We start from the raw sequence: 26500 nt of genomic DNA, 5'->3' as shown, positions 1-26500 counted from the left end.
GGAGAAGTTCTCCATGCGGAGGCGTACCACCTTCTCCACGGGTGGAGGAGGGTAGAAGAAAGGACAGGTGAAAACTTGTCGGCAGGCCTTGCGGAAGTTCTCGGAGAGGAAGGCGTAGAGGATGGGGTTGACGCAGGAGTTTCCGTAGGCCAGGCAGTGTGCGACGATGCGGAACACGAAGGACGCCTCGTTCAAAGGGAAGACGCCAAACTCCACCCACATGGCTATGATGTGGTGAGGCATCCAGCAGATGAGAAAAGCCGCCACCACTAACAGCACAGTCTGAGCAGTCTGAAAGAGAACACATACAAAGAGCCTGATTCAGTTAAACTACCACCACTGAACAACCTACACTGGACCAACTAACAGCACAGTCTGAAAGAGAACACATACAAAGAGCCTGATTCAGTTAAACTACCACCACTGAACAACCTACACTGGACCAACTAACAGCACAGTCTGAGCAGTCTGAAAGAGAATACATACAAAGAGCCTAATTCAGTTAAACTACCTACACTGGACCAACTAACAGCACAGTCTGAAGGAGAAAACATACAAAGAGCCTGATTCTTTTAAACTACCACCACTGAACAACCTACACTGGACCAACTAACAGCACAGTCTGAGCAGTCTGAAAGAGAATACATACAAAGAGCCTGATTCAGTTAAACTACCACCACTGAACAACCTACACTGGACCAACTAACAGCACAGTCTGAAAGAGAATACATACAAAGAGCCTGATTCAGTTAGACTACCACCACTGAACTACCTACACTGGACCAACTAACAGCACAGTCTGAAAGAGAACACATACAAAGAGCCTGATTCAGTTAAACTACCACCACTGAACAACCTACACTGGACCAGTGTAGTGGCTGATATAGAATAAACATGTTGCATTGCAGTAAACAAATACTATATACAAAATATTTTTTGCAATGACCATTCACTTTGATAATGCTGACTCCAGCCCGGGTTTTTGGTGGTTTAGGTAAGTCCATTATGAGGATTTAGATTTTTAGGATATAATTATCACAGCGATTTTACACAACAAGGGGCAGTGATCCGTAGGGATATGCAGCTCTTCCCCTGCAGGACTTACAGAGTGTGTGTGTGTGTGTGCGTGTGTGTGTGCGTGCGTGCGTGTGTACGTGCGTGTGTGTGCGTATGCATGTGTACGTGCGTGTGTGTGTGTGTGTATGTACTGTGGGAGGAGTTCTGATTCACTCAGACACAGAGTTGATCTGAAAAAGTAAAACTGTGTGTAATATAACCATAAACGTCCCCATCCCTCTGAATGCCCATAGGGCGTTTGCTTATAGCTGTGGGCAGTAGAGGGATATCCAGAAAGGAAATGAAGGCCACAGAAATCAGCAGGTGCAGGGTCCAAAGGACAGTACTTCTGAAACACATTAAATATCCATACAACCGACATGACCCAACACTCCGAATGAAGCCATCCATAAAAGGTTATGTCAAACCAATCCGAACCTCTAATATCATTTTTATCCCCCCTATGGGAATTCTGCTCTGCTATGACCGTGCTATCTGTGAGAGAAATTTTGACGGACCAATTCACTGTGACGTTAAATGTCTGTTTGGTAAATTTATTGTTATGCGCTGTCTCATCTTCAAAGGCATAGGAAGCTAAGTCACTTTCATTTGAAAGCAGCAGCGAGAAGCCATTTTGAAGATTTATGAGTCTCACTTTGAGCTATAAACTCTTCTGATAAGGAGGAGTATCAAATTACACCTAAATGAAAATCTATTTCCTTTTCAAAACATTCATTTAAGGTAACGTAGGGCCGTATGAGCAGAGATTACCAGAGTATCAAGCTTATTAAAAAAAAAAAGGCTCTCATAAATCAAAGAATTAAATATCCCTGTTTGAAAGGTGTTGATTATGGGTCTATTATATTGAGGTTGTCCAGTTAATAATTGTTCAGTGTCTGTGAAGAGCTTATATTTCATTATGTCTTTCAGCTTCACTCGTGTGGAAGTTCAGATTGAATCCGGTAGCCCTGGTGGTAGCTAGTTCAAAAGTCAAGGCTGATGGCTTATATACGTTGGTTTACTGCTGTGTAATTACTACAGCAGGGACATAAATTGATTAATGGAAAGCAGCGAAGAAAATGCCTTGCATTAGAGCACTGTTGTTACATCTCTGAACAGGGCGTACGATTGGTTTGTTAATTATTCCAATGCGCGCTTTCAAGTTTAGCCTCTGCCATCAGCAGAAAGGTCTAAATGTGTTCATTTTCATGGCCTTGTAATTATATTTTTGTCTGACTTACTTGCTCATTTTCCTCTTCAGAGCTCAAAAAAAAAATCAAAACGAAAAAAAAAAAAAACCCATAAAAACATCTCGACTCAGGGTCAAACAGAACAAAGGTGTGTTGCGTCAGAGACGAACAGAGGGCCACTGTCAGAGGGGTCCGGCACAAACTGTTTTTTTTGATGGACGGGCAGCCTGTGCACGTAACAGGCCGTACGCGTGCCCGTCGGATTGCACTTTCTGAGAAGACTCAGCTGAGATAGTTTTTTTTTTTTTTTTCCCCCCAGTTTGAAACAAAATTAAAATGTGGAATTATAGACGGTTGAGATCAACACACTCTTTCATACATATAAGCTCAGCAGAGGCCAGTGGAGGATTCTGTCATGAATTTGAACATAAAGGAAAAAAAAAACAGAGAGCTGGAAGTGTGAGGGCAGGTTGTTTAGGTCTTTCACTGTGAAGACGCAAAGGGCCGCGTCAGAAGGAATAACCGGGAGCCTTCATGATGCTAACGCGCAACTAGAAAACAGTTGTCACTGGGTCTTCTTCCTTTTCGTACTGAACAGCAAAAAGGGTTACAATTTTTACTTACTTTTACTAAAAAAGCACTTTCAATTTCCTCTACTTTTTTTTTTCTTTCTTTTTTTTTTGCTTTGCCTGTCATCCAGAATCACTTTGAAATGTAGAGTGCGGCAGAATATTTTTAAGGTCATATGGTTTTGTGTATTTTCCCGTGGCGCTTGGGTATGAGCCAGTTGGGGATGAGGCTGGATGTTAGCTAATGCCTGGAATGTTTCTCATTGTTCTCATTCTGTTTCATGGTTCAAGTGTGTATTCAAGAGCTGCTTACAAAACAGGCAGTGTTCAGTGACACCACTAACCCTCGTCAGTCTTTCCAAAACACAGGCTAAACACCACATCCCATACATACAAAGTCTTAAATTCTCTATTTGAATATTGTCGATTATTTCTTTAGAACAGCTGCCTGAAATACAAATAACACACGTGTCACTCTTCCGAGAATCCGAAAATATTCTAATCAAGAATGAAATCGGATTAAAATCTTCTTTGCTGAAGCACAGAAGAGCAGAGCAGACTCATGCCACTGTGAAGGGCAGAATATATTGTTCTTGACCTGGTTCTCGATGAAATAAATGTCTTTCGATCCCAGTGCATTCTGCTTAACTGCAGCCTTTGTGAGTCAGTCTGAAGTTAAGCTTGTAAGGACCTTCAGTTTCCAGTGTGTATCAGAAAAAATCAATTACCACCTCAGTTCTTCAGTTCTGCGTTTACAGTCATAATGACAATTTTCACTTATCAGTCTCTCTCACATAAAATGTGACCAGCTACAATGAAGCTTTGATGCCAGGTACAGCTGAAATAGCATCCACGTTGAACAAATGATGGTTCCAAGCTAAATTTTTCTCCCCGATGAGATTGCAATAATATCTGTCAAGAAAAAGTAAACCTAAATCATCTCAAGTACTAATGGTAGGGTTTTTTTTCACATTTTTGCACAGGTTGTTGTATTTTACACTTTTATAAGCACACTTTTGAAAGAAAGGGGCTTTATCTGTCAGGCCAACAGGGATGGTGGGTCTAGACCAGAAGTCTAAACTGAGGATCGTGGCACATGCGTGAATGACTAAGGAAGAATATCAGTAAAGTAAAACAAACATGTTCTGTGGTTAATATTCTAAAAGCCACACTACATCGAATTAACCTTGGAGAGAGGACAACACTGTTCAACAGTGAGTGATTATTTGTTAACATTATCAAAGAAAAGCTCCTATGAGATGTAAAAAAAAAAAACAGTATCAGTTCCCGGTGACAGGAAAACACAAATTTAGTCCAAACGGCTGCATAATTTTGTAGATGGAAAATTCATTAATTTTTTCAATTAATCAAACGGCTGAGGAAGAACATGATTAAGCTTCCACAAAAACATATTCTGTGGTTGAGGTTCAGAGAGCAGTAATACATCAACATCGCCTACGGGAGAGAGAACAGTGCTAATCCTTGTTCAGCTGATAGTTGTCTATTCTATTCTAGTCTTCAATTTCATATGTTCAAAGTAAAGTTGATGTATGCTTGCGACAGAGATGTAACAAACTGCAAACAGGGTTATTTGCTGGTAATTGCGAAACACAAAATTGGACCAGGCAACTGTATAAATACCATCCTCATACATGTTGGCAGAAACGTAGTACTATTATTTTGGATTTTCTTTTTTTTTTTTTGGTTTTGTTTTGATGGTCTGATATTTCCAATTTTACAGAAAACTATGCATATCAAAGAACTGGCACACCGCAATCAAGAAAGCAATACCGTCTTGCTTTGTCATTTCACTTGCTCTGTCACGCTCTCAACTCTGTCGTTTGGAGACGAACGCTCTGAAAAGTGGACCAGGATATACTCTGGTAGATTACAGGCAAAAAAGAAAACCCCTCAAAGTTTCACCAGACAGCAGGGACCTGTGGAAAGTCCTGCGTAGCACGGAGGATAAAAAGTCAGAGATCTATCGAAGAAAATATAAAAGATTAGAGGTACTTCTTTCCGAATCAAGCACCCCCCCCCCCCCCCCCCCCGCCCGGTTTAATCCAAGGTGTCATACAATGGGATTTCTTAATTCAAAGGTTCCACATCGTCTGCCTAATCTTGGAATGAGGTGAACACGGAATCTTGACACAAACATGTTTCATCGCTAAATCCTCAGCTTAAACCTGCACTTTTACTGAATACTGAGCTCTTAACCTTATGACTTCCAAACCATGACTGCTTAACGCAGACGTAGTTGTAAGTGTCCATGGTAACAGAAAGTAAACCATTGTCAGTACACAAGCATACGCCCTAAAACATTTTTGAAAACAAGGTCAGACCTGTTTTATGGTACAGTACACATCAAATTGCGCATGTATTTATGATGCTGTGATATCATAATGCTCTCCTCATTTCATAAAGACCAACCTACTGCCCTCTAATTAAACATGAAGAAAAACATACCAAAATATGTACATATGTAAATATGCTTTCAGCAAAAAAGTCACCGGTTTGCTCAGGAATGAGTGAACGACAGAATGAATGACTAAATAAGGGAAAGGAGAAAAGAAGACATGTATAAACATGTAAATAAACAGTGAACAAGTCAAATCATAATGTATAAAAGGTAAGGGAACAGAATCGATTCTGTATACTCTCCTGTGTGTTTGGGTTCTCTAGGCCCAGTTTAGAACCTGCATGGACTATCCGCAGGAACGAATTTTGTTGGGGGAGTGAGATATAGAAACAGCTGATTTCAACAAGCCTGCAGGGTTTAGATGCAGGCTCCCGTGGTCTCTCTCAAAGCCCCAATCTCTCCCTGCCATCTTTTGTCTCAGTGCTGGAGAGACGCCTCGTTAATTCAGGCACAGACCGAATGCTTCTCCTGAGAGTCGGAAGCGTTTACAGCAAAAAGGACTTTCAGAGCAATCATAGCCAATGGACGCCTAAGGTGAGAACAGCAGGGGATGGAGGGAAGGAGAGAGAGAGAGAGAGAGAGAGAGAGAGGAAGGACAGAGCTAAAGGCTGACAGCTAAGAGTGACTTTGTTAGATTCAAGGAGCACAATTAGCGGTTAAGACTGTTAGTGACAAGGCTGCCAAAGCACTGATAACAGTATAATTTAAACATCAGAGAACAATTTCTCTCTCTCTCTCTCTCTCTCTCTCTCTCTCTCCTGAGTCTGTTCTTACTATATGCAGCTTTTTTTAAAGCAACACTCAGTGGAATGACCAGAGGACCAGAGGGGAAGAGCAGCGTTCTCTTAATCTTGTCTGTTCTGTTTACATTCTGCTTTCACTTTTGAAAAGCTTCCAAAAAAAGCCCTATACGCTCTGTTCCTTATAAAAAAGTGCTTTATTTACATACACACACGCACACATATATATATAAAACACTAATGAAATAGACCAGTCAGAATCTCTTCACTCTCCTTAGCACCACTGAACTTGTAATCTTTTATGACTTAAACACTATCATATCTCCTCTTGTTGTTTTCCTACAATTTTTCATGACAGTCTGCATCTTAGTGATTTCTTCTGGGAGAACAGGGGGCATAGCATAAAAGCAATCACTCTAACAGGAATGTGGAGTTTATTGATTCTTCAAGCAACAAAGATAACCTTGACGCCTCCATTGGAACAAGTTTGGTGACCTGCTAAATACTTGTTTTGTGTCACAGTCTGTTTTGTTAAAGGACGTTAATGACAGAAAATCAGAGCTGCTCTTGTCAGATCCTTTGTGCCTTTATTTAATGAAGGGGCTTTGACTAAACAGCACCTCTGCCTCTTAACGTACTACGTTGGCTCTCAAGACACTTTCATTTGACTCTCGTTAAACTGTATAATTAAGGTTGTTTTATAGAGGTTAACCGTCCAGTTTATGGCCTGAATCACCTGCTTTGTTTTTTATGCAAGTCATTTGACAGAAGGCTGTGGAACACTGCGGCCCATGAAAACCAATAAGAGCCCAAATCCACTTTAAAGAACTATTAAAAGAATAATTTAATCATTTTCAGAGATCTGAAAATGACTGCAAGTGGGCGATGAAAAGGTCAACGACTGTCAAATAAAGATATGTTTCAGACAGCAGCCGCAGCCAGCCAATCAAACAAGACCCCAGAATATCGAAAGAAAAAAAAAATCCTATATCTGTAGACTGAAACTCAGAATACACTACATGGCTCTGTTGTTTTTCAATAATAAACTGAATCAAACTTTCATGCCTGCCTCATATAAAGTATTCTAAAAACAATGCAATGAGAGCAAGATATGAAAATCAGCACTGTATGGACCTGGATAAAGACGGTCCACTCCCACCGTAATTCATGCCGCTTTGGTAAATACATATATTAAGACTGTGCAAATGAACTGCAGTGAACTAAACATAAATGTACCTCATGGTGTTCACATGTAAATATACAGCAGTAAGAAAGCAGAGCTAACCCTTGAATGTACATAAAGGTAAAACGAAAATCTAATCTCATCAAAAACACGTTTTCTAAGCTCAGTAGATGGAACTGCTTGCGTAGCAATTGAAAGGGGGTTTTATTTTCTTTTGGCATGTCCTGGGGGGAGACCTCTAAAGCCTTCTGCCTACTCTCTCTATTTTTAACCTTAACTGACCAAATATTTACTTGACATATAGCTGATGATATATTATATATATATATATATTTATTTTCATTGTGTATTGTTCAGTCCAAACAGTGGGTCCTCCTTTTCCAGCTGTATATATATTGAGTACATGCATCACGCTGCACAGAGCTCCAATGCACGACATACATCAAATTCTCACTCTAAGCCAGAGGATATTATCTTTGTGCTCTTTCAATGGCTCTAACGTAGGATATGTAAGATATTACTGTAAGGGGTATCCATTAGCCAATACACCTATGACTTCAGTGTGCTGTTTCTATGGCAACGCCATTTAGGTCTCTCTCGAATTTCGTTAATTTCCAGCGACATGGGTTTTGCGGCGATGTTGATGACCGTGAGGAATACCTGTAAGTGAACGTAAACGGTGACATGTAAACATTGTCGGCTGTGAGATTAAAAATCTGTGCATGTCATTGACGTGAAAGTGGGATTTTTGTGTTTATTTAACCCCCTGTTGAAGTTCAAAAATGGGTTCTAGAGCTTCCTAATAGGTCATAAATATTCAAAATCTTTCCTGGGCTGAATTATGTATTTGAGATAAAGTGTTACGATGAGATCATAATGGACTTTAAGGATGTAATGCTTCATAATGCATTATGAATTCTATGTAAAGCATCACTAAACTGTGTCTGGATTATGCATTTTGAAAAGGCCTTCCACAAGAGGTTTTTATCCGAACAGCTTTTGCAAAACAGGTTTTTAAAATGAGTTTCTTTGTATTGCTCAAGGGTGTATCATAAACAACTAAGGGTGCATTATAAATATGTGTCGATGTTATCCAAGCGCTAATGTATCACAGATGTAAGCTGAGAGAAAGGTGTTTCCGTGTTAGCGTTGTGTTCATCCACTAAATAACAGCTATCTCCTTTGGGGATGCACAAAGGTGTGCTCTTCTGTGAGAAAATAAATTCATGGGACACACTGAACGCATGTTAAATGAAACATATCACAATTTAGCATCACGCACATCTACATGCAACGAAACGATGCGAGGCTTCGATGTTCCGTGTAACACATGCAATGACTTATCAAAATAAATTAAAGTCAGAGAACAAAAGCGACTCCTTGGCACTTTAGACAGGAGTATTTTAATGGGTTTTGACAATTCTGAAGAGTGTACGTGTCTCTGATGGCTGAATTTCTAAATATCACATCAAGTGTTTTCTTTACAATCTCCAGAGAGCTTACACTGACTTGAAGGCCAAGGTCTGTGACCCAATGCAGTCAATGCCAAATATTAATATGCCAGTCACAAAGCGAGACAAGGAAAAAAAAAAAAAACCCTCCTCACCCTTCAATTTCTGTAATAAAGTTTCACATGACGCACTGAACAACAATTAATTAAAAATCCCTTTGACAGGCCTCTTATCAATTAATGAATACATTCCTCTCTTGCTATTCATCTAGAAGTCTGAATAGCAACACACCACACTTTTCATTTTAATGTGCTTATTCACACCCTTTCTCTTTTTTTTTTTTTTTTTTTGCTTTTCTTTCGGAAATCGAGGCTTTGTCCACTAAAGAGTAGAAAATGTCCTTCTGAAAGCACTTCATATTTCCAAAGATGATTCTCATATTTTTTATTCTATATTTTTCTCTTTCATCCATCACAATCAACCCCTCCTCCTCTCTTCAATCTTCAATACCGATCCAGCCTCGCCCCCCCCCCCCCCCCCCCCCCCCGCTACTCATGTAAGTGGATTCCACGGCACGTACCAATCTTTCTGCATAATTTTTATGCAGTAGTTACAGTCCCTTTCAAACTTACATCAGCTCATCACCATTTCTCACTGATTCTGCCAATCAAATAATGTTTAGGCTGAGTGAGTGCTTTAATAAAGAAAACACGTTACGGCACTCAGTTTCGAAATCCAGCAAGTCAATAGAAAACGCACACATAGTAAAACAGTGACGGGGAAACATTTAAACATACAGTGCAAAGACACAACTAAACCCCCTCAACCAGAACAGGTTAATTGTTATCTGGAGAGCTCTTGCTGCTTATGACTAATACACTATCAGTAATGATTATACCCATTAAACTTCGATCTCATCATACAATGGGCAACCACAACACTGCTCTTCAGGAATTTCATGCAGTGGCTGGCTATACTGACCAGGATTTTCATCGGACGACGGCCGACTTGGTATGAGTCAACACTTCAGTCGCCCACATACCGCTCCCAGATATCCAAAACTCATGCAAAAAAGCAAAGTTTAACACCAAAATGTGCTTAAGAAGGGATATGTTTGTTCACTAAACCAGAGGAGGCTTGGGTTTCTCACTACACGCTTTCTGTGCAAAGCAATACACAATCAGGTTCTGATTGGTTGCCCTGTTAACCAGTACTGTAGAGCAGTGGTTCTCAAGTCCAGTCCTGAGGGCCTCCTGTCCTGCAAGTCTTTGGATTAACTCTTCATTATCACAGTTAATTGAGCTAATCAAGGGCTCGATGATTAATTGATCAGTGGAATCAGGTGTGTCAGTCCTGAGCAAAACATTTCACTTCCATTGTCTTGACATTGTGTATGTGACAAATAAAAACTTGAACTTGAACTTGAGCTCAAACAGAGTTAAAACCAAAGGCATGCAGGACAGGGGGCGCTCAGGACTGGAGTTGAGAACCACTGGTCTAGAGCTCCGTTTAGCAAAAAAGTCCCAACGCAAATCCATTTAACAAGCTTCTTGTACCATTACAATTAAGGTCGGGAGAGTTGTGGAGGGCAAGTGTCTCGAATTCAGTGAGAAGGTTGTGCTTTTGCGCATTCTTGTTGAATAAACGGATTGCAAGCAGGGCCAGTCATTGACTTGGTGGCTTGATGGTACAGTAACTAAGAGAAATGCCCATATTGACCCGGGCTGAGCGCTCAGCGACGATTAGTAATGGAGGTCTGGGCAATAGCCCATTTGTGAGAGCACTCCATGACTCTGCAAAGAATGACTTTGGCTTCCTTGTTTCCACTGAGGCATCCACTATTTGTCATTGATAATAAGGATCACTGGAGATCATATTCTATTTTTTTATTGTTATCTTCAAAGTCTTTACATAATCTCCTGCTCACATCTCTTCCCGAATGTCAACACAAAGGAACAGCTACCAACGTCATGTAATAAAATGCTCAAAGTTCACCTGAATTTCAATGGTGTGGTTTAGAGTGACACAAAGTGGGTCAAACCTAAACAGAACTGTTGCATTATTTGACCAGTTTCCTCCAATCTTTTGTCCAATAACAAAACAAAATAAAAAATAAACAAACAAACAAACAAAAAAAAAAAACAATATTCATCAATGGCATCTTCCAACAGGTATCTAGCAGTGTCAGAGGGGAATTGAATTTGCAGTTTGGCTGTGACATCACAGTGACAGGGATCATTATATGAGGAAGGCAACTGGGTAAAATCTACCTAGACACACAACAGTCCAACTAAAACTATTTTTGCTTTCTATTTATTGTAAGAGATCAGTAACAAAATACTCATCCCCTTTGGTATTCTGGTAGAATTCCGGCAAAATATTTGAAAATCAGAAAATGGTTTTGATGAGCAACTATTTCTGTGGTTGAGCATTCACGGCCCCCTCCTACCCCCAGCAAAAAATAGCCACTTCGAAAGCTGGAACTAGGCCACTGCACAGGTTAGCTGCCTATCTGAATAAACAATCATTCCTTTTCATTTCCTCTGGCATTCCGAAACCATGCTGGCACAAAAAATATCTATCAATTTCCACCTAACACACATAAATATTTTGAATCAGCAGTTCTTCTTCTTCTTCTTCTTTTTTTTTACCCTTGAATATCCAGGATTACCTCCATGGAATCTAGCCTCAAATTTGAGGAGATGCCAGATGAATAATTTGAGGCGATGTGGGATCAGTAATTTGTTCCTGTAGATCCTGATCTCTGTATTGTCGTTATGTTCTAAAAGCTATCTCTGCCTCTAGTACATTGGAAACCAATTTCACCTCATTATTGTAATAACTATCCTCTCCAACCCTGGTACATTTGTGGATAAGATGTCATGCCTTCTCTGCTGGTTAGAGTTGTCTTTTGCTCATAAAACAACAACAACAACAACAACAACAACAAAGACAGGTGAAAGCATCATTATTTGTCCTAGCTTTTTTCTGCTGCAAACACTGCAAACAAGGCCCCTCAGTCACCCCAGGGACCAGAAGTCACTCCCTGGGAGTCTGTGTATTAAGGGCCATTAGAGAGGAACTAATAATTCAGATGAGAGTACCCTTAATGGTGTGTGCAATTCAAGACACAATTAAAGTTTATAGCCATTTGCATCTTAAACATCTTTTAGAGATTCAGAATGGGTTTTTTTATCGATGCTGGAGAGTTGAACTACTCTCAGTCAATCCTCTGCCCTCTTGAGCGGTACTTTGTCTGTCTCTGTAAAATCACTGAACTTGGGAACAGTAAAAATTGAACTGGATCATTTATAACCTTAAATAAAGGACTTTCACTGTCCTTTTCCACAAATGTGCATCGCCCCGACTGAAGTCTAATACATGCGTAAGGCATCTGCTCAGCTTACATTTAAATATTAGATTTAAAAGGATACTTTGTTTCAAAAAGAAAGCCCTCATATAACACTGTATCTTTGTAATGTCTGACCGTTTAATTAGAATGCTCTTTAGACGGATTTTCACTGCAGGATGTGACATTAGATAAATCCTTTCTTTTAGAAGAAATGCTATACAAAGATATGCTGTTAGCTTCTGCATAAAACGTATTGTATGCAAAGACCTCTTAGGCTTACAATAGAAAATGCTTTGGATTATTGTCTCACATATGACAAGCTGATTCCTAGAATGCACAGAAATGTAAATATGTTACCATATTGTTTACATAATCCTTTCACTATCCCGTGATTCATTTGTACTTGCTGAGCGCAGTGCATTTTCAAGGTGGATGAAGAAGAAGAGAAGAGTATAAATTCTTACCTTCCTCTTTGAACGCTCAGATTTCTTGGACATATTCTTTATCTTTTTATGAAGATGGTACAACACCTGAAGGCAAAAGAAAACATTACATTGTTTTTTGCGTACACACAATGTAAAATTGCATCACAGTGTCTTAGGTAAGTAAACAGTAGATCGGATTACCAATTCAGATACTATTTGCCAGTTTACCATGTTTGAGTAGGAATAGCAAAACCATTGGTTTCCACCGAATCTAGCTCAGTTACAGCACACATTGTCACAGACTAACTTCACACACTCCTGGATGCAAAACCACTCCCAACAAGCAGGCCTATGAGACCAGTATTGATAAGTAACACGTTGCAGGACTGAGGCATGGAAACCTCTAGAGGCACATGACTTAGCAGGGAGCCCATTTCTCTGTGTCTGACACTAGGCAGTCGGTTTACCCACAGACCAGAGCGGCGGCGTCTAATTTATTTCAGAGCAGAGCAGAAACGACTCAAATTGAGCATGAAAGTTTTTGGATTTGTCACATCAAATTAAGCATGAAAGTTTGTTTCAATTTATCATTTCAAATCGGGCATGATGTCCTGCAGTGGTAATAGATTATTAGTGGCATGGGCAGGGAGTGAGATCGATCTCTCTCTCTCTCCTCTTTTCTGCAGAGGGAAGGGGTCACAGAGGCCTGAAAACACCACTGGAGTGTAAATATCTCCAAAAATATCCAAAAGCAAAAGGAGAGTAATCAGAGTAGCATTTTCTTCAAAGTGATGTTAATCTTCACTTCCCACTCCACTTAAAATGTAAACATTGATGAACTCACGAAACAGGTTTAGAACGCCTGTTGCACAGATTGTAGGCTCCAAAAAGAAACCGGGTCTGACTGCATCAACACCTTTAATGAGATTGATTTGCATGAGTTTGCACAGATGGAGAGAAACGTCACATGCCTCCACAAATGGTGAGCAGCACTATGCAGTCATGTTTTGAGTCCAGAAAAACGAATCTGTTTTACCAAACTTACTTGCATTTAGAGCCCTGTTCTTACTGAATAGTTTATGAAATGTTTTGTATTTCTAAAACCGAGGTTAGTTGGAATAATGAGTGGGAGTAAGAGCTTTTTTATTGGAAATCGAAACAGACTGAATTTATAAAGCTCTCTTAAGCCTCTGCCTATTCTCTTTCCTAGCTCAGAGTCTGTCTTTAAGATTTCTAACAGTAGACCTTTCCTCTTTCCTGGGTTCCAGAGGAGTTAATTGTTAATTATTGTCTTTCACAGTTGAAATACGCCTAAACCATTAGTGGGTGGGTCTGTCTATAGCTTCCGGAGCGCGTGGACAATACGTCGAAATTTTTATTCAAAATACCCTCGTTCGCTCCGACATTTCAATGTCCAGCATAAATATAGATATGTATAAAAGTCCCCGCGCATTTACACTTTCAAAGCCTAGAGTTATACAATCCAAAATCTTAACCGCTTGCTATATCCGTGCGTAAAATACTCTTGTCATGCGTATTGTAATCACTGGTACACAAATATGCCCTTTGACCACACACCCTAAGTTTATTACAGTGATCTGGAACATCTGTGACACCTCACTCGAAGTTCAAAACAGTTTCTTCTACATCGGTGTCAAAATCCAAAGTTGTGTACCATTTGATCAAATGGGCTCGTTTGAAGTAGTTCTGGAGCATTCGATATAGCGTGACAAGTGGGAGAACGCACCATGCGCACCAGTCGGGCTCACGCTTGAAGATATGTTTTCACACTACCAAGCTCCACAGATATCATTAGGGTACATTTTACACACATTTAAAACAGAATCATTCTTACCTTGGTATAACAACATGTGATCAAAACCAATGGTAATAAATACCCAATCACTAAAATAGTCACTTTGTATGTTTGTTTCGCCGTTTTCTCATTCCATTCCTCCCAGCAAAAAGAACTATTCGGGGCACGTGGATCATGTGTTAATTTATGGAGCTTAACCGCTGGAACGGCAAAAATAAAGGAAAGAATCCAAATAACACAAACTCCGATGAGAGCGTTTCTGCGATTGCGAATACACGGGGACTTCTTTGAGAGGACAACGGCGATGTACCTATCGACGGACATGGCAACGAGCGTGAAGATACTCACGAGCATGCTCACATTAACAAAATAGTGTACAAATTTACACAGAAAAGCTCCGAAGACCCATTCAGGCAAAGAGTAAATTGTTGCTTGAAACGGGACACAAAAAAGGAGAAAAGACAGGTCAGCTATACTGAGGTTAAGAATAAAAATGTTGGTGGTACTTCTTGAGCGTCTTGACTTTATTCTCCCGATTACAATCATCACCAAACTGTTTCCGATTATACCCAAGAAAAATATACATCCAAAGATCACTGGGACAATCACAACCTCCGGACCAGGACGATAATTTGTTGTTTGGTTCATGTCCATAAGTGCATCAGTCGAAAATACCGTCTCGTTTATCGACAGCTCCATGTTCTCTGCCATCATTTATTTCCTCCTGAGCTCCAAAATATCAGCTCTCCAGGCACCAGAGAAAGCGATGAAATTGTGCGCTTTCTCGCATTAGTGGTTTTAGTTCGACCGCATATTATGTCTGAAACAGAACGTAGGCTCCATTCTGGTGATTGCAGGACAACCCTCTTAACGGACAAGTTTCCAAGTAAACGAATGAATTGCGCGTGCCTTGGTGTGCCTCAATTCCAAATCCAAGTACACTGTTCCTTGAAGGGGTATCCGTGTGCTGCATACCTAAACTGGAAAGCTCAATCTCCAAACACACATTGACATGATTCGATGGTTAGTTTCGCTTTTGTAAAGTCAAAATAAGAACGTGCTGTGGGTGGACTACCAACAAGTCATCAAAACTGTAGCCTACGTCCTCCAACACGGATGGAGGACCGCCCGGAATGATATAACTCAATCCAAATTTAAGGATCGACCCACACTAATCTGAAGTCTCCTCCTTACTGTATGGGGCATAAAATTAGTTGCAAACTTCGCAGTCACTGTAATAGTACTCACAAAAAAATTGATTTGGTGCTACCTTTTAGCGTTTAGCATATTAAGACATACGACCTGCAAATGTAGGTCACATATTGCGTAATGATGTTGAACTTTGAAAGCAAAAACTTAAGGCAGTATCCCTTCATAAATACCTAGAGAACTTTAAACTCCTCTGACATTACCTGAAAATGATAACGATCAAATAACAGTGAGGTAAGCAAGGAGCTGGGATGTAGTTAATAGCTGAAACTCTCCTGTATGCTAGTGCTTTCACTGAATTCTTTAACAGCGAAATTCTCTTGATCAGTAACACACCTTTTCCGAATAGAATTTCCATAGGCTTTAAACCGAGTCATCAAGTGTTAATACAGTAAAAGAAGACAAACTGCTCTAATGCTCACATATCACGTTTTTCTAAGGCACTACCCAGCTTGCTGTGTTTCAAGGCAGGTTTGTTTGGGTATGGAATAAGACAGGAAACAGGTAGGCCATGTTACCTCACCCGAGGTTGGGACAACTGGAGCCCCTTAGAGTTACATAGCCAAGGACAGAGGTCACAGGTTACATACTGAGACATAAGAACTTGCAGCAACTTGGTACTGGGTCAGCATAGCTGTATATCCTGTTTGGGATTATAACAAACAGTTTTCCAATAACTGGTGTGGAGTTCTTACTGACTGAATTGCACCTGCTTCTGCATTCCTTACTTCCATATCCAAATACTCTGTTCTTTGAGGGTGTCTCTCTGTCCTGCATACCTAAACTGGAAAGCACAATCAATCTCCAGACACAGTCACTGAATCCTTACTTCCTAGGTCCTTTGTCAGAACCTATTCAGGAACCTCTATTTTAGTCCCTTGTGGACAATGTAATTCCATTTCCTATGTATTGTAGACTTGGCAAGGATGCAGACCCATTTAATAGCATCACAGAACATTTTTAATAAAATGGCCAACACATAAGTGAGAAGCATTATCTCTGCAATTTATGTCTATTTGACTCTCTCCAGCTGCCATGACTGCCACCATACTTGTCATAACACATATAGATGGGTTTTTATGAAGTTAGTTGCTAAGCTCTGCTGCACCCTGACATTAGGACCATTAAACCAATAATGTGTTCCGCGGCCAATATATTTGTTTATGTTGGAGTTGAGTGAAAATGACAGTCTTCCTTTGGATTATGTGAGCAGAAAAGTCAACACAAATCTTGCTGCAGGCAGTGATATTAGGCTTTAGACTCTCACTTAATCATACAAAGCATGTGAGTTATGTCAGTCACACGGCTGCAATGATAACAAAGTTGTTCGATTGTTGGGCAGAGAATTTAATTATTAAAAACACACAGTATTTTGATAGTTGTTTGAAGTTGTAGCAGTTTCATTTATGACAGTCATAACTGGGGCCATGACAAGGCAAACTGGACTGCTGCCCAGATTCTGATTGGCCCAAGGCACAGACATAGAGGGAAAAAAAAAAGGTAAAAGTTCTAAGACTGAGAAAAAAAACATTTTATCATGCTAAACATTAAAAAAAAAAAAAAGTTAAAAATTGTACTGATATCGTACATTGGTTCATGTCCATAACACAGTCTCAATGTAACAGGTCATATTCGGTATTTCAGTGTAGTGGGACATCATTTGAAAACAAATCACACACAACCAATTTCTTAGATATAACCTTGAAATGTGCATGATTGATTGATTGATTGATTGATTGATTGACTGATTTATTACCGACTTGATTGCATTCGGGTTCCCTTATAATTCTGTGATTGTTTGCTTTTTGAGTGTTACAATATATATATATATCTTTGTGAGGGAGCCAATAGCATGTGAGGGGGAGAAAAAAGCAATGATCTGTTCGATGATCTATCCATCGTGGTCACCTTGCTATGGTTTCAAAACCAATCCAACTTCAAAAGTGAAGACAGTCGAATTAATATGTTTAAATATCCCAAACCAGCAGGTCTTTGGGGAGATGTGAAAATACTTTCCAAAAGTAGTAGTAGAAGTAGTTGTAGTCAAAGTGATAGAATGAGCCGTGATCGTGATAGCAGTTGCAGTTATAGTAATAGTTATACTCGATGGGGAAAGGGATTCAAACCAGCAAATTCCATTTGTTTCAGTTTATTAAAATTGATTGATTGGTGTTTTTTTTTTTTTTTTATTTAGATGAATAATGTTATGTAACCAACAAATGAATGCACTTACATCTGTAGCTACAATTTCAGTAAGGTCCTTAGTCACTCACTTATTTGTTGTTCACTTTCCTATTTTTATCGCAGTGAATAAAAATGTATCAAAAGCTGCTGCTTGTATTTTTTCATTTCAGTCTTAACAACAGTAGGGTGTTGCAGTTCCCCTGATTGTGTGGGTATGACTAATACCAACCTCTCACCTGCTGGCGGTCTTTTTTTTTTTTTTTTTGGTCCAAAAGTTAAAAAAAAAAAAAACATAACAGGCAAGCTGTGAGAGACAGGTGAATGACAAGATTAAGGATACAAGGACCAAAAACACTGCCATGCTTACCCTAAAACATGAGAAAATGTCAACTTACTTCTTGGTACTTTTTGCTCCACCCCAGTGATAGAGCATGTTTTCTAAACTTATTACATTTACATTTTGGTAATGTACAATTTCAAAAAGCAGGGCATGAAGCCTAAAGGCAAACATTCAGCCAGTGTAGTGACTAGATTACACTGAACAGACTTCGTCCGTCACTGAGTTGAGTTGAACTGTTCTGTTCACTGTGATATTCGCAATATTCCTGCCCAAAAGCTCTCGACCAGACGTGAACAACTGAGTACTTATCAGAAGTACTGAATGATACGGGGTGCTGCTTATTTTCAGGGCTTTTCTTTCAACATCTTGTCATTGAAAAAACAAAACAAAACAATCACTTTAAGAATTATGAGTAATTGCCTTTTCAGACAAAAAAAAAACAGTGAATGCACCAGTAATTAGTTCACTTACCTCAATGATCTGTTTTAGTATTCAGGAAATATTTTCAGCTGGAAACTCTCTGGAATAAATTCAAAAATATGAGAGCATTTTAGAGGTTCACCACACTTCCCAGGGAAACTTCACACGTCAGTGAATTCATTAAGAGATAAGTGTAATTGCATATTTGCTGTTGCCAAGGTCAAGGCTGTGCCAGCTTTAAACCTGATAGCTCTGTACGTCATCACAAACGTCTACTGACACTTGCTACTAAACCATCCATTTATTTTTTAACACTGAACTATCGGTAGATGGATTTTTCTGGATTTGTCACTAGTGTATCAGTGCAGTCTATAATAAAAAAATTATGTCATGAAGCAGAAAAACGACCTAATTTTAGATATTGTTACACAAACTGTGATTAATCCTCAGCCTCTCTGTGTCACTCCAGTCGCTGTAGGATATCGGTTTGGACGTGGTCATTTAGTGGCAGATTGGACATCTGAAACCCAGTGTCTTTTGAGATATAGATGCGTAAACTGGACTGCAAATGGCCTTCTCAGAAATACACTGAACAACCCACTAATTAACTGGATAATGCTGGTAAAAGGAACATCCTTTGGGCTGTAAATGGGCTGATTGGATGCGTCAGTCATTGTTCCGCCGCGGCATGGCCGACCATACTATTTCCATGAACTGGCTGAAAGTTATTCTCAGTATTCTCATGTCCGGTGCATTGATATGTTTCATATTTTACATGAATTCAGATTGGTGTGGCACACCGTACAGAGTCAATACATGCACAGGTGAATCACAATTAGCTTAGCGCTCTGACAAGACGACCAAAAGCATTTCCCGATAAATGTCACACCAGATTAGACACTTTGCGGATATCAGGGGATCGGTAAGAGGAGAGGCAACAGAACCTTCTTTCTGAAGCTACTCACCAGCCGTGCATGACACAGACATCAAACACAATGTGCTCTGACTGTCATAGAGGCATCAAGGGACACGCAGAGTAAACAACAACAATAGCACACGAAAGAGGAACATCATTTCCAGCAGCCCTGACAACCCACAACGTCTTTATCCAGGTTTGCTTCTGCACAGAATATTTGGGTCTTTTGGGACTTCCAGAGATTTGCCTAGCTGCATCTGAGAGCTATGTTTTTCAAGTGATCTAAAAGCAGGAATTAACTTTTCAGTAACTGCTAAAGTAGGACCTCTTCAAATCTCTGAGGAAATTTAGACATGAAACACTTCTAGATTAAGAAATAATTTGGATTAAATTCTCATTCTCTGTATATGTTTGTGAATACGGGTGCAGAGTAAGTTTACAGTCCAGTCATGCCCAGCAACATTTTGGAGTTAAGCGTGCTTTCTGCTCCAATCAGAGCATGGTTTTTTCAGACTAAAGTGGGAGAAGAGTATTATATGTGGACGGCTCATTTGTTGTTTGAGCAGTAGGTGCTTTAATCTTGAAATTGAGCTTCTGTTGAGTTTACTCAGTGCATGTCTTCCTGGAGAACATAACCAGGACATTTTCTGCTTTTGCGCTTGCAAACACTATGACCCTCCGTGAAAACTGTCTCCCTGATTAAACAATGAATCGATCTGGAGAGTTATTACTTAAAATATTAAATGTATCTTCTGAAGGTCCATGATACTGGTCACATGGATGTTTTGCTCTGTGTGAACCGGAAATGAATGATGCGCTCTTAGGTGACCTCAGGGGAAGGCCTGTTCGTTTTTTGTTTTTTGGGGGGGGTTTTGTCAGTGAGAGACAAGACTCTGTGTCTGTTGGAAACCAGAGTCCATTTCAACTGAGTGAGGTCATGCCATACTCAACAAGACTTTGATGATGAGATGGCAGGAGAACAAAGTGTGGAAGCAGAGAGAGGATTTGTACAGTACTCTCAATCTAATTATTTAGATTTGAAGAGAGAGCAAGAGGGGTAAAGAGAGAGAGAGAGAGAGAGAGAGAGAGAGAGAGAGTTGCAGCACAATGTAATTGTGAGGGTTCTATCCCCTCACAGAAGAGAACTGTGCAGATTGGTGGATGATGAAAACCAATCCAGTTTGACAGGTCTCTGTATGGAATTACTATAGAGCTTTTATTCTTTTTATTTAGTTAATCAGGCTCTTCCGTGTCAGTGAAGAATGTCAACGGCTTTATACAAGTGTTGAAATGGAGGAGGGTTAGAGTGTCTTTATTCTTCACTCTGACTGAATGCAAAAGACATCTTAACTGAATATGACAATGAAAATTATTGAAGTAAATTCAACTTATAAAAGATTCCCAAACATTTAATGCTGAACATATACAGTGTCTGTGTGTCCATCCAAAATATTGGTCCGGTGTCAAAAGATCTAACATGATGAGCTGAGGATTCAGCTGTGATATTTATTCTGAATGACTATGTGAGTTTTATACTTATGACGTCACTTTTTATGAAATCAGTCCATAAACAAATGTAAAGACATAAGTCTCTGTGATTTGAGGCAAATGGTGCATTGATGAGAATATTGCTGTAGACCATTTAAGTTATTTACAATCAAACAGAGAAGCAAACAAAACTCTTCCAGTCCTTTAATGCACAGGTGTCAAAATCCAGTCCTGGAGGGCCATGGTCCTGCTGTTTTTCTCGTAGACCAACTAAATAGAATCTCTGATTGGCTGAAGAGTGTCCACACCTGTTTTCAACATGAAAAATCAACAGGTAACTAAGCGGTGAAAACAAAAAACAGCAGGACCCCGGCCCTCCAGGACTGGAGTTTGACACCGCTGCTTTAATGCATATGGTGCCTGTGTAACATAGGGCGGAGTTTGATTTCAAGTTTTATTTATTTATTTATTTTATATAATTTCATTCAAATGAAAATGAACTTTTTTATTCAAGTTCATTTTAAAGGAAATGTTTCCCAGTACCTGTATGAGGAGCTGTCGGTCTCTTCCAAATGACAAGCGAAACGAGCAGACGGATCGTTTTTACACTAGAGGGCGAAGTCCCGCTCTGTCAAAGCCTCCAGAGTGTTTTTGTAGACAGAGTGAACGATGATGACATTACACTGGTACAATACATCAAACCAAAAACATTGTGCGTAGGAGGGGATAAAAGCATGTTCATAGCAAGGAGCAGTGAGACAACTAGACAGAAAAATATCCAGAGGGTATGAGAGATGAGGAAAAGAAAAAAAAAAAAAAACATATTGGGCTTTGCAAAACCCAGAATGGATCAACCTTTAGCAGTGGTGTATGGAACCCTGAGTAGCATAATGGCTGTTATGTGTATGTAAAAATCAAAGCTGTGTGTAGCCCGTTTGATAGCTCTCTCTCTCACTCACTCATTTTCTAAGCCACTTATCCTAATTAGGGTCACGGGGGGTGCCGGAGCCTATCCCAGCGTTCATCGGGCGTAAGGCGGGGAAACACCCTGGACAGGTCACCAGACCATCGCAGGGCAGACACACAGACAAAGACACACTCACACACACATTTATACCTAGGGGCAATTTAGTGTCTCCAATTCACCTAACCTGCATGTCTTTGGACTGTGTCGAGGAAACCCACGCAAAAATGGGGAGAACAAGCAGAGTGGCGCAGCGGAAGCATGCTGGGCCCATAACCCAGAGGTCGATGGATCGAAACCATCCTCTGCTATCTCAGCTACGTTTTTGTCTGGAATTTCCCCATGCTTATGGATAAAGGGTCTATCTGTCTAACATGCAAACTCCACACAGAAAGGACCCTGGCTGGGATATCAAACCCAAGATGTTTTTGCTGTGAGGTGACAGCGCTACCCAATCTGCCAACCCCATTTGATAGCTGTGCAACAGATATTCAGTTTCTATGTGATTCCTTCCCTTTACCTGTTTCTTTTGAGTGGTGGCACTGAAATGAGTTGATGCCACACGATTGGCTGACGTTGGCTGTGACTATTAAGTCCCACCTTGATTGACACAGTAAGTGAATACGTGCAACAAAGTTCTCAGGGAAAATGGTCAGTTCGGAATACCGAGAGAAGAAATCGCCTAAAATAAAGATTACAGAATGATTAGTTCAAATATGGGGCGACACGGTGACGCAGGGGTTAGTGCTGTCGCCTCACAGCAGGTCTCGGGTTCGATTCCCGGCCGGGCGGCCAGGGTCCTTTCTGTGTGGAGTTTGCATGTTCTCCCCGTGTCTGTGGGTTTCCTCCCACAGTCCAAAGACATGCAGCTTAGGTGAATTGGGTTAGTGCTGTCGCCTCACAGCAGGTCTCGGGTTCGATTCCCGGCCGGGCGGCCAGGGTCCTTTCTGTGTGGAGTTTGCATGTTCTCCCCGTGTCTGTGGGTTTCCTCCCACAGTCCAAAGACGTGCAGCTTAGGTGAATTGGAGACACTAAATTGCCCCTGTGTGTTTGTCTGTGTGTCTGCCCTGAGATGGACTGGTGACCTGTCCAGGGTGTTTCCCCGCCTTTCGCCCTATGAGTGCTGGGATAGGCTCCAGCACCCCCTGTGACCCTAATCAGGATAAGTGGCTTAGATAATGAGTGAGTAGTTCGCATATAGATATTTGAGATACTCTTGAATTTGAAGTTTGAATGATATTACAGTAACAGCGTTACACTCAGTCTGTGCTTGGTTAGGGTTTTTGACGTGACTGAGTTTTGTGAAGAGATGGTGAGCCGCCCACACTAGAGGGGAACCTTCATGCAAAGAGCTGAGCGATCACTGGATCCAACCTTGAACTGCGCTGAGTGGTATGCTTGTGTGGCACAGGACAGGCACACGCAGGCACACACACACACGCACACACACACTGTTAGTCCTTTTTGTGAGGGTGCACCTCACCATTCCTATATTGAAATTACATTTGAAAATTGATCGTGATGTAATGCCCTTTTCTGTTAGATTTGTTTTGTCGAGGCAGTCCTGTAATGATTTTCGTTACTTACCTGTTTCATTTGTCTCGTTATTTTATTTTCTGACCAAATTCTCCATATCGTTACTTAGTGAACTAAACACACCCCTTTCACTTCAAACACTGGTGTCTGCTCCATGTCTCCCGATGGGACTACATGAACACTTACCCTGGAGGGTTACATGTGTAATTGTCAAAAGCTCCCCTGGTGTATTGGAAAACCAATTCAATTCTCCCCGTACTTTGGGCATGAGTTTTCATCTGCTTTTGATCCAGGTTTTTTGATCCTTTCCTTGCTGCTCACAGTGGTTTGGATGAGCAGTAGACAGAAAAGCGACCCCTACAGGGGTACATGAAAGGTGTGCTAGATGTTGGTTTGTTAGTCTCCGTCTACTCAGAGCCCCCAAATCCCTCTCACTATGGAAAAACAGGGCACATAGAGGGTTGATGCAAGATGAGTGACATCCACATGCAGAAGAAAGGCAAAACAACAGAGGAAGAGACAAAAGATCAAACATAAACTGTGCTAAACCTCAGAGTCATTAAACTGAACTCTGAAGTCACCACACAACTCTGTATTATGTATATGTATATGTATATATGTATATATATATGTATATACTGTGTACATACATAAATATATGTGTGTCTGTTAAAATCTGCCCTTACATGAATTGGGAGCCAATGAAGGGAAGCTAGGACAGGTGTAATGTGATCAAATTTCCTTGTTCCGGTCAGGATTCTGGCGGCAGCATTCTGGACCAGCTGAAGACTTTTGGTAATAGAGGCAGGCAGACCAGAGTACAGAACATTGCAGTAATTGAGGCGAGACGTGACAGATGCGTGAACAATGGTTTCTGCATCAGATATACTTAGAAAGGGCCTAATTTTAGCGATATTACAGAGGTGATCAAAGGCAATTTTAGTTGTGTTTTTTTATATGAGGGACTAGCGAGAGACTAGAGTCAAAAATCACACCAACGTTTTTAGCTGTAGAGTTTTGACAGATGATGCAGTTGTCAAAATTTAGGATAAGATCACTATAAAGATGCTTATACATAGAGGGACCAATGACCAGCATTTCAGTCTTGCTTGCGTTGAGCATCAGGAAATTTGAGGACGTCCAACCCTTAATGGCATAAAGACACGCCTGAAGGTTAGCCAAATCAGAGCGGTCATTGTGCTTGATAGGTAAGAAAATCTGAGTATTGAACTGAAAGGAAATGAAATGAATTAAAATGAATTGAATTGAATTGAATTAAAGCAAATTAAAATTAAAATCAAATTAAATTAAGCATTTTTTTCATAAGATAATCTCAAGTGCAGTTGAGTCAAAACTTGTAGATTTCCATAGCAAGTTTTGCAAGGGCTAAATTAACTCCGACAGTTTCCCTGTCAGATAGACAGTTATTTTAATTGATCTTTGTAAAACATTAATAACTTTTTCATTGCTATATATTTATACCGAAGATACTTTTAAGGGTATGCTTTTGACGAGTTTATAGAAGAGTGGCTTTCTGTCTTGTTTTTTTTTCTGTTGGCAGTGTGACTGCTGTAAATTCATACATGTGACAAAATGTCATGTTAAAAGATGTGTTATGTGGTTTTTGCAGTGTGGTGGCTGAGAGAGCATCCTGTGCACAAAATGTCATTTACATCATGCAACAGATTATAGCATGTGTGGGAACATTCCACTCCAGGGTGGCCTCTTCTAAAAATCTTAAATGTATTTCTAGTTAAACTGAGTGTTCTGTAGTATGTGAATAGCAGTGACAGGCAGTGACTGATTGACTGTGACTTTGAGTCACAGGAACTCCACTCTGAATAAAATAACTGAATAAAATATACAAGGCTAAAAAAAAAAAAAAAAAAAAAGGTTGTGTAGAAATAGACTCCAAACTAACTAAAAAATAGACTCCAAACTAACTTAATTTCAGATGGAAAAGGAGGCCTCCTCACTACTGACAGTACGTCACTATCAACTATAAATATATATATATATATATATATATATATATAGAGATAGATAGATAGATAGATAGATAGATAAATTATGATTTACATATATATATATATACATATACATACATACATACATACACACACACACACACACACACACACACACATATGTGTGTGTGTGTGTCTGTGTTTGTGAAAATATACATATATTTGTATTTTTAGACCAGTTAGATCTCATGGTCTGTTACATAATTGGCCCTAAAATGTTCTGTCTTTTGAATAAATTAGCCAACTAGAGCTGGGCAGCCTTTTCTGTCTCTATGTTCCTTTCCAAAAGCATTTGTCTTCCTCTAGCCTACTCCACATGTTCGTTTAATGTGTTCACTGTGGTATTTTTCCCTGCAATTCAGTGAAAATGAACTTTTAAAGGTTGTATTTATTCAACCAGCCTTTCAATCATCAGCCGCATGCTTGAGTCCTCATCTGTAATCTCATACCTCTTATAGATTAGGAGGATCTACTTGGCACTTAGAAATTTCAAGTGCGAGATTGTAGCGAAGTTCCATATTCTAACACCTGTAATGTTCTACTTCCGTTCTCCTTTTTGAATGTGTTGACGACGTGTCCCTTATCTTAAGCAGTCTCCAGTTTCAAATAAATAAATAAATAAATAAATAATGGCTCAGTGTGCCGTTTGGATGCTTATATCACAATAAAGTCTGAACTGTGGGTGGACAAAAACTCTCCTCTCTCTAACCAAGGACATTGAATTTCACCTCAGCAGGAGTTGGAGCATGCATTTGAATCAGATAGTCAAGGCAACAAACAAAAATGTTTAGTTTTAGAATAGTGTGGAAAAAACATGAAGAAAAATAGCGTATCGAAATACATTTTGTTTCCTGAGTTTTTTTTTTAAGACTTTCAAAAAGCACATATTATGGCTGACATACGACGCGATGTGCTTCCTTCTGAGCATATTAATGCGCTGGCTGTTATAACGTTGTGGTATAAATAACCCTCTCTAAGAACACAGACAGAACGTGAAAGCTCTTTCATATAATGCATCACCCCATCCCCTTATGATGTCTTTCTTCTCCAGTGTGCTCTGTTCAACAAGTGAGCGGCTACGCGATACTTTACACTCGTCGGTCCGGGCTGGCATGTTGCCATGGAAATGCTCGTGTTTGTTTCATATTGAGAGGGTCAGGAATTCCTAGGATTTTAAATTGCACACAAAGTCTGTCCGGGAATCAGCTTCTCGGT

The 26500-nt window shown here is 40.0% G+C and overlaps 1 protein-coding gene across 1 annotated transcript in view; it reads right to left on the bottom strand.

Moving 5' to 3' along the window:
• Positions 1-14900, bottom strand: part of galr1b (galanin receptor 1b) — a 14927-nt gene extending 27 nt beyond the window's left edge. The window contains exons 1-3 of the mRNA XM_030766491.1: positions 14241-14900; positions 12425-12490; positions 1-291 (exon numbers count right to left, since the gene is read on the bottom strand). The exon at positions 1-291 is cut by the window's left edge and continues 27 nt beyond it. Coding sequence (XP_030622351.1) covers positions 1-291; positions 12425-12490; positions 14241-14900 — 1017 coding nt within the window. The remainder of the gene's footprint in view (positions 292-12424; positions 12491-14240) is intronic.
• Between the last annotated feature and the right edge of the window lie 11600 nt (positions 14901-26500).

This window comes from Chanos chanos, chromosome 2, assembly GCF_902362185.1.
Source record: "Chanos chanos chromosome 2, fChaCha1.1, whole genome shotgun sequence".
NCBI lineage: Eukaryota > Metazoa > Chordata > Actinopteri > Gonorynchiformes > Chanidae > Chanos > Chanos chanos.
Note: the sequence above shows the minus strand (reverse complement) of the source record. Positions and strands in the feature narration are given on the sequence as shown.